The sequence below is a fragment of the Monodon monoceros genome, unplaced genomic scaffold (assembly GCF_005190385.1).
Source record: "Monodon monoceros isolate NGI ecotype Baffin Bay Population unplaced genomic scaffold, NGI_Narwhal_1 Super_Scaffold_22, whole genome shotgun sequence".
NCBI lineage: Eukaryota > Metazoa > Chordata > Mammalia > Artiodactyla > Monodontidae > Monodon > Monodon monoceros.
Window position 1 is genome coordinate 11,396,993 of NW_021703779.1, and position 18,158 is coordinate 11,415,150.

General features: G+C 41.9%; 1 protein-coding gene across 1 annotated transcript in view; it reads left to right on the forward strand.

Annotated features, from left to right (window-relative positions):
* OFD1 (OFD1 centriole and centriolar satellite protein) overlaps positions 1 to 12,409 on the forward strand; it is a 60,118-nt gene extending 47,709 nt beyond the window's left edge. The window contains 5 exon segments of the mRNA XM_029240420.1: positions 7,304 to 7,423; positions 10,242 to 10,399; positions 11,155 to 11,313; positions 11,833 to 11,900; positions 12,192 to 12,409. Coding sequence (XP_029096253.1) covers positions 7,304 to 7,423; positions 10,242 to 10,399; positions 11,155 to 11,313; positions 11,833 to 11,900; positions 12,192 to 12,234 — 548 coding nt within the window. The 3' untranslated portion in view covers positions 12,235 to 12,409.
* Positions 12,410 to 18,158: the final 5,749 nt, after the last annotated feature.

Below are 18,158 nucleotides of genomic sequence, written 5' to 3' on the forward strand. Positions count from 1 at the left end.
TTTATGCATTTTAAATGTAATAGTTTGCATCTACTAAGCCCAAACTCCTAGTCCATCCCTCTCTCTCCCCCACTCCCCCTTGGCAACCACAAGTCTGTTCTCTATGTCTGTGAGTCTGTTTCTGTTTCATAGATAGGTTCATTTGTGCCATATTTTAGACTCTACGTTCAAGTGATATCATATGGTATTTGTCTTTCTCTGTCTGACTTATTTCACTTAGTATGATAATCTCTAGTTGCATCCATGTTGCTGCAAATGGCATTATTTTGTTCTTTTTTATGGCTGAGTACTAGTCCTTTGTATACATGTACCACATCTTCTTTTTCCATTCATCTGTCAGTGGACACTTAGGTTGTTTCCATGTCTTGGCTATTGTGAATAGTGCTGCTATGAACGTAGGGGTGCATGTATATTTCTGGATTCGAGTTTTTCTGGGTATATGCCCAGGGGTGGGATTGCTGGACCATATGGTAATTCTATTTTTCGCTTGCTAAGGAACTGCCATACTGTTTTCCATAGTGGCTGCAACAACTTACATTCCCACCAACAGTGTAGGACAGTTCTTTGTTCTCCACACCCTCTCCCGCGTTTATTATTTGTAGACTTTTTAATGATGGCCATTCTGAGTGGTGTGAGATGGTACCTCACTGTAGTTTTGATTTGCATTTCTCTGATAATTAGTGATGTTGAGCATCTTTTCTTTTTTATAAATTATCCCAATATTTGATTCATTAATATTTAACCTATAATTTACAAAATACTTTGATTTACATATTATTTGGTCTACCTGGTTCTAACCTTACTCTACTAATATGTTCTCAGCAAAATAGAGTGTTAAAACACAGTCAAAAATGATATATCACTCCTCTGCTCAAAACCCTATACTGGCTTCTCAAGTATCCCATTCAGATTAAAAGTTCAGGTCCTTACACTGAGGTTAACAGTTCTCTCTGTGGTATTCACTCTCCCCGCAAATCTTCCCTTTTTGCCTATAACGGAGTCTCAAATTATCACCATTAGTATTACCCATTCAGTTCAGGGCCATTAAAACCAATTAAGTCATGGGCCTTCCCTGGTGGTCCAGTAGTTAAGAGTCTGTGCTTCCAATGCAGGGGGCACAGGTTCCATCCCTGGTTGGTGAACTAAGAATCCCACATGCTGTGGCCAAAATAAATAAATAAAACCAATTAAGTCAGGTGATCTGGAACATGCAGTCTGGCCGTCTTGATCTAGTTCCTTTTACTTCTCAGATCTCAGCTCACTTTCCCAGCTCATTCAGTTTAGGCACCCGGGCCTCCTTGCTCTTTTCCTAACACTGTACCCATTTTATATACTGTCACATTCAATTTGCTAAAGTTTTGTTAAGAATTTTTGCATCTAGATCACCTTTTCTTTACTGGCCATCTGTATGTCTTCTTTGGAGAAATGTCTATTAAGGTTTTCAGCCCATTTTTCAATTGTGTTGTTTGTTCTTTTGTTGTCAAGTTATATGGGCTGTCTGTATAATTTGGAGATTAAGCCTTTGTTAGTCGCGTCACTTGCAAATATTTTCTCCCATTCTGAGGGTTGTCTTTTCATCTTGTTTATGATTTCCTTTGATGTGCAAAAACATGTAAGTTTGATTAGGTCCCATTTGTTTATTTTTGTTTTTATTTCTGTTGCCTTGGGAGACTGACCTAAAAAAACATTGTTATGATTTATGTCAGAAAATGTTTTCCCTAGGATTTTTCCTAGGATTTTTATGGTGACATGTCTTATGTTTAAATCTTTAACCCATTTTGAGTTTATTTTTGTGTATGGTGAGATAGTGTGTTCTAAATTCATTAATTTCCATGCAGCTGTCCATCATCTGCATATAGTGACCGTTTTACCTCTTCCCTTCCTATTTGGATATCTTTTATTTCTTTGTCTTGTATGATTGCTGTGGCTAGGACTTTCAGTACTATGTTGTATAGAAGGGGTGAGAATGGGCATCCTTGAGTTGTTCCAGATTTTAGCAGGAAGGCTTTCAGCTTTTCACCATTGGGTATTACATTGGCTGTGGGTTTGTCATAAATAGCTTTTATTATGTTGAGACATGCTCCCTCTGTACCGACTTTGGTGAGAGTTTTTATCATGAATGGATGTTGAATTTTGTCAGATGCTTTTTCTGCATCTATTGAGATGACCATGTAGTTTTTGTCTTTTCTTTGGTTTATGTGGTGTATCACATTGATTGATTTGCGTATGTTGAACCATCCTTGTGAAGTTGGGATGAATCCCACTTGGTCATGGTGTATGATCTTTTTTATGTGTTGTTGGATTCAGTTTGCTAATAGTTTGTTGAGGATTTTTGCATCTGCATGTATCAAAGATATTGGCCTGTAATTTTCCTTCTTGGTGGTGTTTTTGTCTGGTTTAGGTGTCAGGGTGATGGTGGCTTCATAGAATGTCTTTGGGTGTGTTCCCTCCTCAAGTTTTTGGAAGAGTTTGAGAAGAATCAGTATAAGTTCTTTGTATGTTTGGTAGAATTTGCATGTGAAGGCATCTGGTCCTGGACTTATGTATGTAGGAAGTTTTTTGACTACGGATTTCACTTCTAGTGATAGGTCTGTTCAAATTATTTATTGCTTCTTGATTCCAATTTGGTGGGCTGCGTGTTTCTATAAAGTTGTCCATTTCTTCTACATTGTTGAATTTGCATATAATTGTTCATAGTGTTGTCTTATGTTTCTTTGTATTTCTGAAGTATCAGTTGAGATTTCTCCTTTTTCATTTTTTAATTTTGTTTATTTGGATTCTCTCTCTTCTCTTCTTGGTGAGCCTGGCCAGAGGTTTGTTAATTTTGTTTACCCTTTCAAAAACAAGCTCTTGTTTTTACTGATTTTTTTCTATTGTTTTTTAAATCTCTGTTCATTTCCTCCCTGATCTTTATTATTTTCTTCCTTCTGCTGACTTCTGGTTTTTTTTCTTTTTCTAATTCTTTTAGGTGGTATATTAGGTTATTTGAGATTTCTTTTTGTTTTTTGAGGAAAGCCTGTATCTCTATGAACTTTCCTCCAAGAACTGCTTTTGCTTTGTCCCGTAGATTTTGTATGGTTGTGTTTTCATTGCCATTTGTCTCAAGGTATTTTTTAATTTTTCTTTTTTTTTTAAATATTCATTTATTAATTTATTTGGTTGCTCCAAGTCTTGGTTGCAGCACGTGACATCTTTGTTGCCGCGTGTGAGATCTTCGTTGCAGCATGTGGGATCTTTAGTTGCGGCATGCGGGATCTAGTTCCCTGACCGGGGATCGAATCCAGGCCCCCTGCATTGGGAACACGGAGTCTCAACCACTGGACCACCAGGGAAGTCCCTAATTTTCTTTTTGATTTCCTTGTTGACCCATTGGTTTTTTAGTAACATGTTTAGTCTCTGTGTAATAGTTTGTTTTTTTTTTTGTTTTTTTTTTGCGGTACACGGGCCTCTCACTGTTGTGTCCTCTCCCGTTGTGGAGCGCAGGTTCAGCGGCCATGGCTCACGGGCCCAGCCTCTCCGCGGCATGTGGGATCTTCCCAGCAGGGCACGAATCCGTGTCCCCTGCATCAGCAGGCAGACTCTCAACCACTGCGCCACCAGGGAAGCCCTGTGTAATTGTTTTTTAGTCTCTGTGTAATCGTTTTTTTCTCATTTCTTTTTCTGTGCTTGATTTCTAGTTTCATGCTGTTGTGGTCAGAGAAGATGCTTGAAATAATTTCTGTATGCTTAAATTTGTTGAGGTTAGTTTTGTGCCCTAGTATGTGGTCAATCTTAAAGAATGGTCCATGTGCACTTGAATGCGTATTCTGTTCTTTTTCTTGGATGTAATGTCCTGAAAATATCAATTAATTCTAACTTTTCTACTGTATCATTTAGGACCTCTGTTGCCTTATTGATCTTGTCTAGAAGATCTGTCCATAGATGTTAGTGTGTGTTAAAATCTCCTGCTACTATTGTATTCCCTTCAAGTTCTCCGTTTATGTCTTTGGTATTTGTTTTATGTATTTGGGTGCTCCTATATTACGTGCATATATGTTGATGCATGTAAAAGCCTCTTCTTGTATTGATCCTTTTATATAGTGTCCTTCTTTATATTTCTTTATGACCTTTGTTTTAAAGTCTATTTTGTCTGTTATGAGTATTGCAACTGCTGCTTTCTTGTCATTTCTGTTTGCATGATATCTTTTTCCATCCCCTTACTTTATATCTATGTGTGTCCTTTGCCCTAAGGTGGGTCTCTTGTAGGCAGCATCTTGTATGTAGGCTCTTGTTTTTTAATCCAGTCTGCTACTCTGTTTTTCTTTCTTAATTAATTAATTAATTTGGTAGTGCTGGGTCTTAGTTGTAGCACATTGGCTCCTTAGTTGCAGCAGGTGGGCTTCTTAGTTGCAGCATGCATGTGGGATCTAGTTCCCTGACCAGGGATTGAACCCAGGCTCCTTGCATTGGGAGCACAGAGTCTTAACCACTGCGCCACCAGGGAAGTCCTTCTGTGTCTTTTTATTGGAGCATTCAGTCCATTGACATTTAAGGTAATTATTGATACGTATGTATTTATTGCCATTTTAAATCTTGTTTTCCAGTTAATTCTATGTTTCTTCTTTGATCCTTTCTTTTTGTGGTTTGAGGATTTCCTTTTATTTTATGCTTGTGTTTTCTTTCTGGTTTTTGTGAATCTGTTGTATGTTTTTGACTTGCAGTTGACTGTTTTTCAAGTATGTGTCCCCCTTCCTGTATCTGCTTGTTTCAGACTGATAGTCATATAGGCCCAAACGCATTCTTAAAAAAAAGTCTACATTTTCTTACTTTCCCTCCCCACCTTTTATGGTTTTGATATCCTTTTTTTATGTCTTCATGTTTATCCTTTTGCTGTTCCTTGTTTTATCATCACTTTCACAAATTGGCTTTTGTTTTTTTCTTTTTGATCGATATACTGGCTAATTTAAGTGATTTGCTATCCAATAGTGATTTCCTCTTTCCTGTATCTTTTTTTTTTTTTCTATTTAGAGAAGACCTTTCAATATTTCTTTTCTGATAGGTTTAGTATTGCTGTTTTCTTTTTGTTTTTGTTTAAGACATTTTTAATTTCTCCTCTTCTAAATGATAATCTTGCTGGGTAGAGTATTCTGGGTTGCAGATTTTCGCATTTCAAGACTTTGAATATATTTTGCCAGTCACTTCTGGCCTGCAGTGTTTCTTTAGAAAAATCAGTTGATAGCCTTATGGGAGGGTTCCCTTTTAATTAACTCTTTGTTTTTCTTTTGCTGCCTTTAGAATCCTCTCTTTAACTTTTGCCATGTTTATTATAATACGTCTTGGTATAGGTCTCTTTGGGTTTACCTTGTTTGGGACACTGTGCTTCCTGTATCTGGATATCTGTTTCTTTAGGTTTGGCAAGTTTTTAGCCATAGTTTCTTCAAATACATTTTCTATCCCCTTTTCTCTTTCTTCTCCTTCTGGAATCCCCATTATGGGTAGATTGACCTGCTTTATATTATCCCATTGGTCTCTTACATTGCTTTCTTTTTTTTTCACTTGGTTTTCTTTCTGCTGTTTTGATTGTGTAATTTCCATTATTCTGTCTTCCAGATCACTTATTGTTTCTTCTGCATTATTCATTCTGGTATTCATTGCCTTTAGCTCACCTTTAGTCTTGGCAAATGAATTTTCTAATTTTTCTTAGCTCCTCCTTATAGTTTTTAGTTCCTTTTTATAGTTATCCACATTTCTGTTGATAGCCTTTCTTAATTCCTTCAGTATTTCCTTTTCTTTCCTTATTTTATTTTTTTTAACTCAGTGTGTGTTAGACTGAAGAGGTCTGTTTCATCATTTGTTCCTTCAGGAGAATTCTCTTGGTCTTTTATCTGGGAGTGGTCCCTCTGCTTCTACATTTTACTTATATTTCTCTTATTCTGAATTTAGGAGAAACAATTTTCAACTGCTGTGGTCTTGGAGCGCTATTTATATGCAAAAACGTCCCTGCGTAGCTTGTGTGAGTTTAGTATTCTTTTTGCGTGAGGGCCGTTTTTGGCTTGGATGCTTACCGTCTCTTTCCTCAGTGTGTGCTGGTTGTTATCCCTGTGATAGGGGCTGTGCAGGTGTGCAGCCCACGCATCCTCCCAGGAGGGCGGGGGCAGTGATTGGTGCCCGGTTGTGGGATCCTCGGCAGTGGCAGTGGTTGCACCCGCCCCCAGAGCTTGTGTAAGCGGTGCCCTGCCACCTGAGAGTGCGCATGGAGAGAGAAGCTCCTATGGTGGTCCCGCTCCTCTCCTTGCACGTCCCCCAACAATGGCGCCTTGCCTATCTGGCCAGGCTTCTTCCCATACTCCCCCAGTTGTGACACACCACACCCAAGCGCCCTCAGGCTATCTCCCCGGTTCTGACCTCTGAAGCCTGAGCCTCAGCACCTAGCCCCCACCCGCCCCAGCAGGCTGAGGGGTGCCGGGTGGCGGCACCAACCGTCTGTGCAGGTCTCTGTCTGTTTTGCCCTCTGCAACCCAGTTGCTGCGCTCTCCTCCAAGTCTTCGAAGCTCCCCCTCTTTCCCAGCTGATCAACCCACCAGTGAGAGGACTTGCCAGGGTGCGGAAACCTTTCCTTTTTCGCAGCTCCTTCCCATGGGCGCAGGTCCTGCCTGCCCTGATTCCTTTCTCTCTCTTGCTTTCTTTTTTTTCTTTTTTACTTTATCCTACCCACTCACCTAGTGTTTTCCTCACCCTTTTGGAAGTCTGAGGTTCTCTGCCAGTGTTCAGTCAATGTTTTGTGAGAATCGTTCTACGTGTAGATGTATTTTTGACGTATTTGTGGGAGAAGGTGAGCTCCATGTCCTACTCCTCCACCATCTTGATCCGATCCCCCAGGAAGTCTTTATATTTGTATATTAACCTATTGTTTGCCTTGTGAGCTTCATCCTCAAGTTTGAGTGTATAGTATTTTGAACAGGTAAATGAAAGGGCTTAATATGTTTTACCAAATCTTTGTAACTAACTTCATTAACTTTGTTAAATCATTGATATTTAAATAGAATTCAAACGATTATCTGCCAAGCCAGGTGAATTCTTCTGTCACTAGATTGATTTTCCTACTGGGAAACAAACTGAATTTGTAAATGAATCTCCTAAGAATGCTTTGAGAAACAGATACATTGGCAAGTGGCTAGGTTAACTTCCTAGAATCCTGTAAGGAAACAGTTGGCCCAGTTGCTTTGTCTGAAACTTAAGTGCTCAGCAAGGAGTTATCCCCACCCTTCCTTCTCTTGCTGCTGCTATTAAGGGCTCATGCGAGACTCATTTGCCCCTCATGTAGCTGCAGGGAATGTACCGAGGCAGTTTGAGATGGATGGCCTCCATCGTGCTGGCAACATGCTTCATGTGGAAGGTGGTGCAGCCCCTGTGCCTGCCAGACCTATCTCTTATCAGTACCCAAGTAAGTTTTTCTTCAATTAACGAGATATTTTAATAAAAATATTTAATATTATTTTTCTGTCTCTTTGCTTCCTTCATGCCTTAAAAAATTAGGAAAGTTAACCCTTTATATTTCTTTCTTCAGAAAAGTTGATGATATTGGAGGAAAAGTGATCATCAGACTTCACTTGTCTGGCCCACTTTGTCTCTCTCCCCTTCCCTTCTCCAGACTCCCCCCTTCCTTTACCAGCATGTGGAGGGGGAGATGAGAGCTTTGGTTCGGGGCTTGGCCAATATCCACGTCCTTTTCTCCTTGGACCAAAGTGCTGAAGACTTATACTAACAATTCCTCAAGTAAAACCACCTACTAGTCGTTTGCAAACGTTCAGAGAACATCATCCCCCAAACCTATGTACAGCCTCTTATAAGCAGTTTGTCTGAAGTCACAGTACTCAGGAATATGTGAGTTGCTGATAGAGGCAAGAGATTTTTGAGAGGGTTGATTTTGCTGATTCCAGTGTAAATCATTCTGGAAAGCACTCTTTCAGGGCAACTTGATCAAGAGCATTTTACTGTGGTAGGTACTTTCATGGGGGCTGGGAATTCAGCAGTGAACCAGCCCAAGTCCCTGCTTTGCGGAGCTTCTAGTGGAAGGGTGCGATGATCAGCAAGCCATCACCAAGGACCTCCAGTCAGATGGGTACTGAGTAGGGATGGTGACCACCCGAGAGCGGACCTGATGGGCAGCCATCTGGCAGAGATGGGAATAAAAATAATAGAATAAGGGAAACCAACTGAGTAGATAGATGTTCTGCCTCTGAGATGGAATGGAGATTATAATAATGGCTTTAAAAATGATTATTAAGTAGTGTGGCTACATTTTGATCATTGAGAAATTCTCTGCTGTTCATTTCACCTCTGCATCTGGGCCCAAAGAGAAATGAAAAGGCTGAAACTTGGTATCTTTGAGGTGCCCAGTGGAAAAGCTTTTTTTTTTTTTTAACTCTTACGTCCAAAGAGGTTTTTGTCCAAGAGGCTTTTGTATGCCACTCTGCAGCCACAAAGTATACCCCACGGCAAAGAAGGAGCCCTTTTTTCTTCCTTATTTAACTTTTTAAATTGGCACCAAACAGCATTCCTATCTGAGGTCCCTGTTCCATGTGAGAAAGCGACACCATTTGGGAGTGACCCTTCTCCCCCAGCAGGGAGGCAGAAGGTTGCATTTCTGCCTGTGGAAATGACCAGCTGCTGCCTCTGGTGTTCAAGTTCATGGCCAGGATCAAGGGACAGAGAAGATTGTTACCTCTCTTCTATTAGGAAAGCTAGCTCAGTTCTGTTGGTGATGTAGAACAGGGCATGGCAAAGAGGTTCAAAGTCCTCTGGTGTGAATGTACGAGCTTGTCTGTTTCTCAGCATTGTTTGGGGGGAAGAAATGAGGTTGTAGGCCGGAGCTGGAGGAAGGTCAGCATAATCATCAGCGGGACGGGAATTTAATTAAACCTGTGAGGCACCGGGACTTGTGCTGTGGGCCATAGGGAGTCGACACATAATTAAAGCATGGGCCTTGCCTGGAAGGAATAGAAGGAGTAAAAAGATACACAGGGTTTTGGGCAAGGCAGGCACGAAATACCGTGTGAATATGGTGCTGGAGAGGCTCCCTGTCCCTGGGGGGACACGCAGGTGCGCTTGGGTTGGGGCTCGTGGGGTAGGTAGGGTTTTGTGGGAGGGGTGGCGGGGGAGGGAGCGCGTCGGGTCGGGGAGCCCGCGGACGCGAGGGGGGGGGCAGGCAAGAGCAGCTGGAGTCGGGGATCGGCCAGTGTGCTGGCATGGGGATAGGGTGTTCCAGGTGCAGAAACCTGGAACCTGCAGGTGGTGGTGATGGGGAGGAAGTCAGGGCAGAAAGAAAAAGGCAGGGTGTTGGGGCCTAGGCTGCCGTGGGTGTGGACCCTGCCAGAGCAGAGACGGCGCACAGCAAATCCTGGCCTTCAGGGAGTGACTGGTGCTAACGAAGCGGGGTGGCTTGAAGGCCGAGCGACAGGTGTCGGGGAGAGTGTAGACTCCTGTATTGGAGCTGTGCAGGAACTGGTGGTAAGGACCCTCACCACAGCAGCGGGAGCCAGAGGCAGAAGCTGTAAGCCCTGGTGGCTTAGTGGACAGAGCGTAGAAAGAGTGCAGTGAAAGGAACAGGAATGCAGCTGGCAGGGAACTGCCCCACTGACAGCACGGATGTGAGGCCTGGGAGAGAGATCAGGACAAGAGAGAACGTGTGGGGATGACCAGGATGGAGGCGGTAACCAAAACCCCAGGGAGGGATCAGCCCGGAGGAAGTGGGGTGACGGCAAGGTGGCCCAAGCGGGGAGGTGGTGGTTTTGTCATGCTCCGGGCCCAGGAGACTCGAGTGCCTCTGTGGGAGTGGGTGGCGGGGTGGGGAGTGACAAAAGTGCTGTGGAAGTAAATGGGGACAAATGTGGGTGCATCAGAATCCTAAGGATGGGGCAGGCTTGGAAACCAATGCAGAGGCAGAAATGCAGGGCTCGCCTGGGCAAGGATGGAGGAAGGAGGAGATGGGGGCGGAGGGGAGGACAGTGGATGTCGTGGTGCTGATGATGACCTGGGCTCATCTCAGTGAGGTGAGAGGTGGGCGGCGCTCGCTGCCGGGAGTGGGTCTGGGGCCTCGAAGGCCGTGAGGGGGGAGCAGTTGCTCAAAGCAGGTGCACAGAGGCGGCCAAGAATCACGCGGTCTCCCTGGGGCTGGCAAGGCCCCTGCCAAAGCCGATCCCACGTTTGTTTGAAAAATCTGCTGCTGAAAGCTGTTGATTCTTTATTTTCTGTCCCGTTAGGTGTAGATCAGAAACCACTTGGAGAACAGCAGGAAGAAGAAACAATAGGGGAACAGCAAGCAAAGGAACGAAGTCAGGGAGAAGAGCAGAGGCAGAGCGGGTGGCAAGAAGCTCTGGAAAGGGAACAGCAAGAAGTAGAAAAGCTGGATCAGGAAAGGGTGAGGATGTGCAGTGAGTTCTCTGTCCTAGCTGCTTCGTGACCCCCTGCAGCAAGTGCCCTGCTCTTGGGAGGGTGAGTCCTTCGTGTGTCCTGAAGTCCTAGGAGCGGCAGATAAGTGAACAAGCCACTGGTGGCCTCCGACCCTCTTCTTTGCTGGAGAGCACTGAGGACGGCTGCGGGGCATGCAGGCCTCGTGCCTTTCCTGGTTCAGGGTAGCATGGCCAGCCCCATTCGTGTGCATCCTCATCTGGTCCTGAAAACAGGCTCGTAAACGAGGAGGACCTTGTTTTGCTGTTGATCTTCTCGTGGCAAATGAGGTTGAAAGAAGAGACTCCCAGGGTTGGCTAGCTGGGACTCAAGGAACCCCGGGGAGGTGGCTTCCGGGGCACCCCTGCCCTCTGCCTTTGGTGCTCTTCTGGCCCTGGTTCTGGCCCCAGATGGGTGACTCGGGCCACTTTGCCTGCCTGCTGAGGCTTATATGAACTAATGCTCCATGTGAGGGTCCTTGGCCTCCTGGTTAATGTGGTCTACAACACAGGACAGTTGAGGCAGATTCATCCCTTCCTTCATTGAGATGACAGGTTTTTATCCCCCTTTGATAGTAGCAATGACTTCAGTTAAAAAAAGAAACAGTTCTCTGGCATGCAGGTTGTACTTAAAGGATCAGGGTTATATTACTGTGCATTTTTCAACACTTAGAAGTTTTAAAAGATGTCATTGTATATTTCTTATTTTGGTCCTCACCTATTTCAGAGGCTAATTGAAGAATCTTTGAAGATGGAAATGGAAAAAGAATTTGAAATGAGCATTCAGGAAACGAAAGACAAATCTAAATCTGTCTGTAGTGAAAATCCTTTAGAGAAGTACATGAAGATCCTCCAACAGGGTCAAGAACAGGACACCACAGATAAGGTGCCGATGCTGTGGACAGGCGTCTGTGGGTGTAGGTGCCGAGGGCTTCTGTGGTTTACTTGAAACCTGGGGGATAAGGATCTGCCTTCTCCACTGGGGACAAAGGTAAAAGCATAGAAAGTCCAGAGTTCACATGGAGCCTCAGTACACTCCTGACAAAATGTCATCCCTTTTGCTTGGGTAAAAGATTGAAGAGATTTTGATTTGTCAAAGTTTGTGAAAGTTGGGATGTCTCTTATTATTTTAAGAACAAGAAATAAATGTAATGAAAGCCCTATGAACGAATACTGAATGCATTAGTCCTAAGACAGTAATATTTTATGTAAGTCTAAAGTACTATGGGTGTTGAGAATGCCTTCCTGATGTGCTTGCTAAATGTCATGTTTAAAAGTCACTGCTTTTTTAGACTACTAAATTACATATATATTTCAAAAATAGTTCTTAGAGAAATCATAAAGTGTTTAATAAAATGAATCCACATCTAATTGCAAAATTCTTCTCCCCGCTCTTTTGTGTCAGAGTTCAAAACTGGTGGTCATAGAGGGCTCACAAGTGGACACACTGCCATCTAGTGGCAAAGGTGAAAGGTATGGCGTCCCCTAGGTTGTGTTCTTGTGCAAACCGTTATCATATTGCTGCTTTTGTCAGCCAGGGAAGGTTCAGATATTTGAGTCTGCCTTTAAGAAACTGAATCAGTCAAAATGACTGACAAAAAAAAAAAAATCTATTGCATTTTGTAACATGTGAAATTGCTACTGATGCAGATCGTAAGCAAGGGCAGAAACCCCACAGGGAAGGAAAGAGCATGACAGAGATCCCTGAATAAACTTAACAAGAATTTAACAAAATTTTAAATGTTTTGTCTCTCCCTAATTTAGTCTGACAGGCTTTTCTCACGATGAACCAGATGACACTTGGTAACCGTGTTCTTGCTGTGCAGCTTCTTACTCAGATATCATAACTAAAGGCCTGTGATTTCTCTGTGATAAGACAAAATTCTCATTAAAAAATCATGTGTGACCCAGTGTGATTTTTTTTTTCATAATTCTATTTGGTACTATAGTGTATAAATGAAAAATAAGCTAGTTAAGTGACATTGCTGTGGGGTGGGGGGGTGGGATGAATTGGGAAATTGGGATTGACATATATACACTAATATGTATAAAAGAGATAACTAATAAGACCCTGCTGTATAAAAAATAAAATACAATTCAAAAAAAAAAAAGGGACGCGTCTTAAGCATGTCTCATTCTTAGGCCCTTCATTACACTGAAATGAGCTATGTTTTTTTCCATTTTTGTCTTAGGTTATGTCTAATTGAAAACTTACCTTATTGGTCAAGTTCTAGGCCTGAATTTTGGAAGTTTCAGCTGTGTTCCTTCCTCTCCAGAGTCGGGCTACCAGCTGTCAAACAAAAGGCCGTCTTCCCTGACACTCTGTGATTTGTCCCTGAACATAGAGACATGGGTTTTTCTATTCTAGGCTCTAGAAATAGTATTATATCACCTCTGGTCTTTTACTTTTGACATCTTTTTCTTGAGAATCAACACAAACCCTTCTGAAATGGTGATAAAAGAGAAGGTAACATTTATCGAGCACTTGCTGTGTGCCAGGTATAGTTTTAAACCTTTATAGGTATTAACTCATTTAGTGCTCATATCAGCCATACAAAATGTAGGTACTGTGAGTGTCCGCATTTTACAGATCAGGAAATGCGAGGCACAGTGAGGTTAGTGACTTGGCCAAGGTCTCATGGCCATCAGTTCACAGAGCCCAGATGTATACCCAGGTGTCGAGACCAGTACTGCCTCTGACCTGGGCTGTTCTGGAGCTGGTCTGGTGGAAGACATCCCGGGACTTGCAGTGGGTCACCCATCGGATGTCCCTCTCCAGAATGACCTTTAGAAACCACACATCACCCAAATCTAGGAAACTGCACTCAAATGCAGCACCAGCATAACTTCCACAAAGGGAAGAGGGGACTCATTTGCTTGCTCTCCCCTTCATCTTTGTACCCGTGCAGCTCTCAACCCAGCGTCTTGCTTGCACGTGGGAGCGTCTCGGAAAAGTTCTTTAATGACGCTGCCGGTATAGTCACCAAAAAGTGCACACAGAACTCCTCTGAGGGTGCCTGGCCTTAAGGGTTTTCCAGGACGTGAGACTTTCAGTGCTAACCGGTGGTCACCCAGCATCTAGCACAGGCAGGGCTGGTCTGGTCTGTCTGCCCAGTAAAACCCTAGAGGATTCCTTTCCCTTTACGTATACAGACTGGGCTCAATTGTTGCCGGTGAAACTTGCTTGGCTGTTATCTCCATAACAAAGCGGGAAGGAGATTTGGGGGTGTTTATTATTCCTTAGGCTTCTAAGGAATTTTTCATTTAAGTATACCTTTGAAAATAATGTGAAGAAATAAGTTGTCCAGGCATCGTTCATTATTACACTTAGCTCATCATACATTGAGCCTCATTGCCACCAAGAACTTGGCATCTTCTCTTTCAACAGCACCTCAGATAACTTTCTTTTTTCCTTCCAGCTTTGAGATATAATGGACGTATAATATTGTGTGAGTTTAAGGTATAGAACATGTTGATTTGATATACTTGTATTGCAAACTGATAAACAACATAGCATTAACACCTGCATCATGCCACATAATTACTACTTGGTGACAACATTTAAGATCTACTCTTAGCAACTTTCAAGTATATAGTACAGCATGAACTATAATCACCCTGCTGTACATTAGATCCCCTGAACTGACTCATCTTCCAACTGCAAGTTTGTGCATCTCCTCTTCCCCACCCCCAGCCCTTGGCAACCACCATTTTTGTCTGTTTCTACGAGTTCAGCTTTTTTAGATACCATGTATAAGTGAGATCATACAGAACTTGTCTTTGTCTACCTTGTGTTACAATATAATGCCCTCAAGGTCCAGCCATGTTGGTGCAAATGGCAGAATTTCCTTTTTTCTCGTGGCTGAATAATATTCCATTTGGGGTATGTATACCACATTTTCTTATTCATTCATCCTTTGATGGACGCTCAGGTCGTTTCCTATCTTGGCTGTTGTGAATAATGCTGCACTGAACATAGCAATGCAGATATCTCTTCAAGATCGTGTTTTCATTTCCTTTAAATGCCCAGAAGTGGAATTGCTAGATCCTATGGTAGTTCCATTTTTAATTTTTTGAGGAAACTCCATAGTGTTTTCATAGTGGCTGTACCAATTTACATTCCTACCAGTGGTGCACAACGGTCCCCTTTTTTCCATCCTCAACACTTGTTATCGCTTATCTTTTTGATAGCTATTTAAACACGTATAAGGTGACATCTTATTGTGGTTTGGATTTGCATTGCCCTGATGATTAGTTAAGTTGAGCACCTTTTCATGTACCTGTTAGCCACTTGTATGTTGTCTCTGGAGAAATTGTCCATTTAGTTCCTTTGCCCATTTTTTAATTGAATGGCTTGGGTTTTTTTGCTATTGAGTTGTATGAGTTCTTTATATATTTTGGATATTATTTGCTTATCAGAAACATGGTTGGCAAATATTTTCTCCCATTCTGTAAATTAGCTTTTCATTTTGTTGATTATTTGCTGTGCAGAAGCTTTTAAATTAATATAGTCTCACTTGTTTGATTGGATACAAAAAAGCAAAAATAAAGAAAATCATCATCAAGACCAGTGTTTACCCCCTATGTTTTCTTCTAGGAATTGTATGGTTTCAGGTCTTCCGTTCAAGTCTTTAATCCATTTGGAGCTGATTTTTGTGTATGGTGTAAGATAGGGGTCAAGTTTCATTCTTTTGCACTTGCCTATACAATTTTCCCAACACCACTTATTGATGAGGCTATTTTTTCCCTCATATAGTCTTGGCTCCTTTGTTAGAAATCAGTTGACCATATATATATGGGTTTATTTCTGAGTTCTGTATTCTGTTCCATTGATCTATATGGCTGTTTTTATGCCAATACCATACTGTTTTGATTACTATAGCTTTGTTGTGTAGCTTGAGATCAGGAAGAATGATGCTTCCAACTGTGTTTTTTCTTAAAATTGCTTTACCTATATGGGGTTTTAGTTTATTTTGTTGTGTAATTTACGATTACTAACTATAGCATTGTTTTTTCTATTTCTGTGAATAATGCCTTTCGAATTTTCATAGGGATTGCATTGAATCTGTAGACTGCTTTGGGGAGAATGGACACTTTAACAATATTCTTCCAGTCCATGAGCATGAAATATCTTTCCATTTATTTGTATTGTCTTCAGCTTCTTTCATCAGGGTCTTACAGTTTTCAGTGTACAGATCTTTGATCTCCTTGGTTAAATTTATTTCTAAGTGTTTTACTCTTTTTTTAAAAAATTTATTTATTATACAGCAGGTTCTTACTAGGTATCTATTTTATACATATTAGTGTATACGTGTCAATCCCAATCTCCCAATTCATCCCACCACCATCAACCCCCCCCAACACACACACTTTCCCCCCTTGGGTCCATACGTTTGTTCTCTACATCTGTGTCTCTATTTCTGCCTTGCAGACTGGTTCATCTGTACTGTTTTTCTACATTCCACATATATGCATTAATATACGGAATTTGTTTTTCTTTTTCTGACTTACTTCACTGTGTATTATAGTCTCTAGGTCCATCCACCTCTCTACAAATGACCCAATTTTGTTCCTTTTTATGGCTGAGTAATAGTCCATTGTATATATGTACCACATCTTTTTTATCCATTCATCTTTCTATGGGCATTTGTTGCTTTCATGACCTGACTATTGTAAATAGAGCTGCACTGAACACTGGGGTTCATGTGTCTTTATGAATTATGGTTTTCTCTGGGTATATGCCCAGTACTGGGATTGCTGGGTCATATGGTAATTCTGTTTTTAGTTTTTTCAAGGAACCTCCATACTGTTCTCCACAGTGGCTGTATCAACTTACATTCCCATCAACAGTGCAAGAGGGTTCCCTTTTCTCCACACTGTCTCCAGCATTTGTTGTCTGTAGATTTTCTGATGATGCCCATTCTGACTGGTGTGAGGTGATATCTCATTGTAGTTTTGATTTGCATTTCTCTAATAATTAGTGATGTTGAGCATCTTTTCATGTGCGTCTTGGCCATCTGTTTGACATCTTTGGAGAAAAGTCTATATAGGTCTTCTGCCCATTTTTTGATTGGGTTGTTTATTTTTTTAATATTGAGCTGCATGAACTTGTTTTACTCTTTTTGATGTAATTCTAAATGGTATGTTTGCTTAATTTCTCTTTCTGATAGTTCATTGTTAATATTCATTGCCTAATTGCTCTGGCAAAGTCTTCAAGTACTATATTGAATAAAGTGGCACGAGTACACATCCTTGTCTTGTTCCTGATCTTGGAGGAACAGCTTTCAGCTTCTCACTGTTGAGAATGATGGTACACCTGTGGGCTTGTCTGTCATATGTAGCTTTTATTATGTTGCGGCACATTCCGTCTATACTCAGTTTGTTGAGAATTTTTATCATGAAAATATGTGGAATTGTGTCATCTAATGTGACAGTCATGTTATTTTTATCCTTCATTTTGTTAAGGTAGGGTTTGCATTGATTGACCTGCCCATGTTGAACCGTCCTTGCATCCCTAGACTAAATCTCATTTGATCATGATATGTGATCTTTTTAAGATTCTGTTGAATTCTGTTTGCTAATGTTTTGTTGAGGATTTTTGCATCTATGTTCATCAAGCAGATTGACCTACAATTTTCCTATAGTGTCTTTGTCTGCTTTGTGTATTGGGTTAATGTTAGACTTATAAAATGAGTTTGGAAGTGTTCCCTCATCTATTTTTTAGAGGAATTTGAGAAGAATTGGAGTTAACTCTTTAAATGTTTAGTAGAATTCACCAGTGAATATATATACTAGTGTATATATGTCTATGAGACTGATTTTTTGCTTAAGATCTGATGTTGAGAGTAAAACATGGCCTTCCATCTTAGCTTTCTAGGCGTTCAGAATAAAGATGAATGACAACTTCTCAGATTACATTAATCCCCGGATTCACCCTAGAGTGAGTACACCACTGTAAGTTTCTCCTTAAAAAAGCACCAAGTGGGCATTTCCTTTTCAGAACTCACCTGCTATGAAATGGGTAAAGTCTCACCATGTTACATCAACTATTTTCTTGCTAAATATCTACTTATTAGGAGCACGATTGTCAAGTGAGGGGCTGAGACTGCCATAAAACACTGTACAGGAGAGAAAAAAATAATTCTATTTGTCTTTTCCTAAATACCGTCATTCACTTCGGTCTGGGCAGAGGCGTACCCCTCCAAGACCGACAACCCCGGAGAGGACGCGCGGCGGAGGACTTGGCCAGATACTACTCGGCGCTGCGACACTAATCAATTCATCACCAGGCAAAGGTAGGTCGGCTAAGTGGGAGCGCGACTCCGCGGACCAACCCGCTGCAACACCGGAGATCGTGGGGATTTCAAAAGACAGGGACCTTTCTTTTTCTGCTTGTATACCAGGGTAGGACAGTATCGGGCAAATACTCAGCTATCAGTAAGTACCAGGGCACTGAGTACATTCCCTGCAACCACAGTTACAAAATCTATCCCAACTCAGGTTCCCAGGCTGGGTGGCTGCCATCTCCTGTCACCCACCCCTTATCTTTTTGTCTTAGAGCAGTTGGGGGTTTTTTGGAAACCTGGATAGGAAGTACCCCGTGAAAGGGGTCAGGAGGGCGCAGCGGGAGGTGCTGTTGTAGGGAGAAGGGAGAGCAGGTATCTAGAAAAACAGCAGCACAAGCTAAGGAGAGGAAAACAGCTGGGTCGCCAAGACATGCTGGTTTCCAAC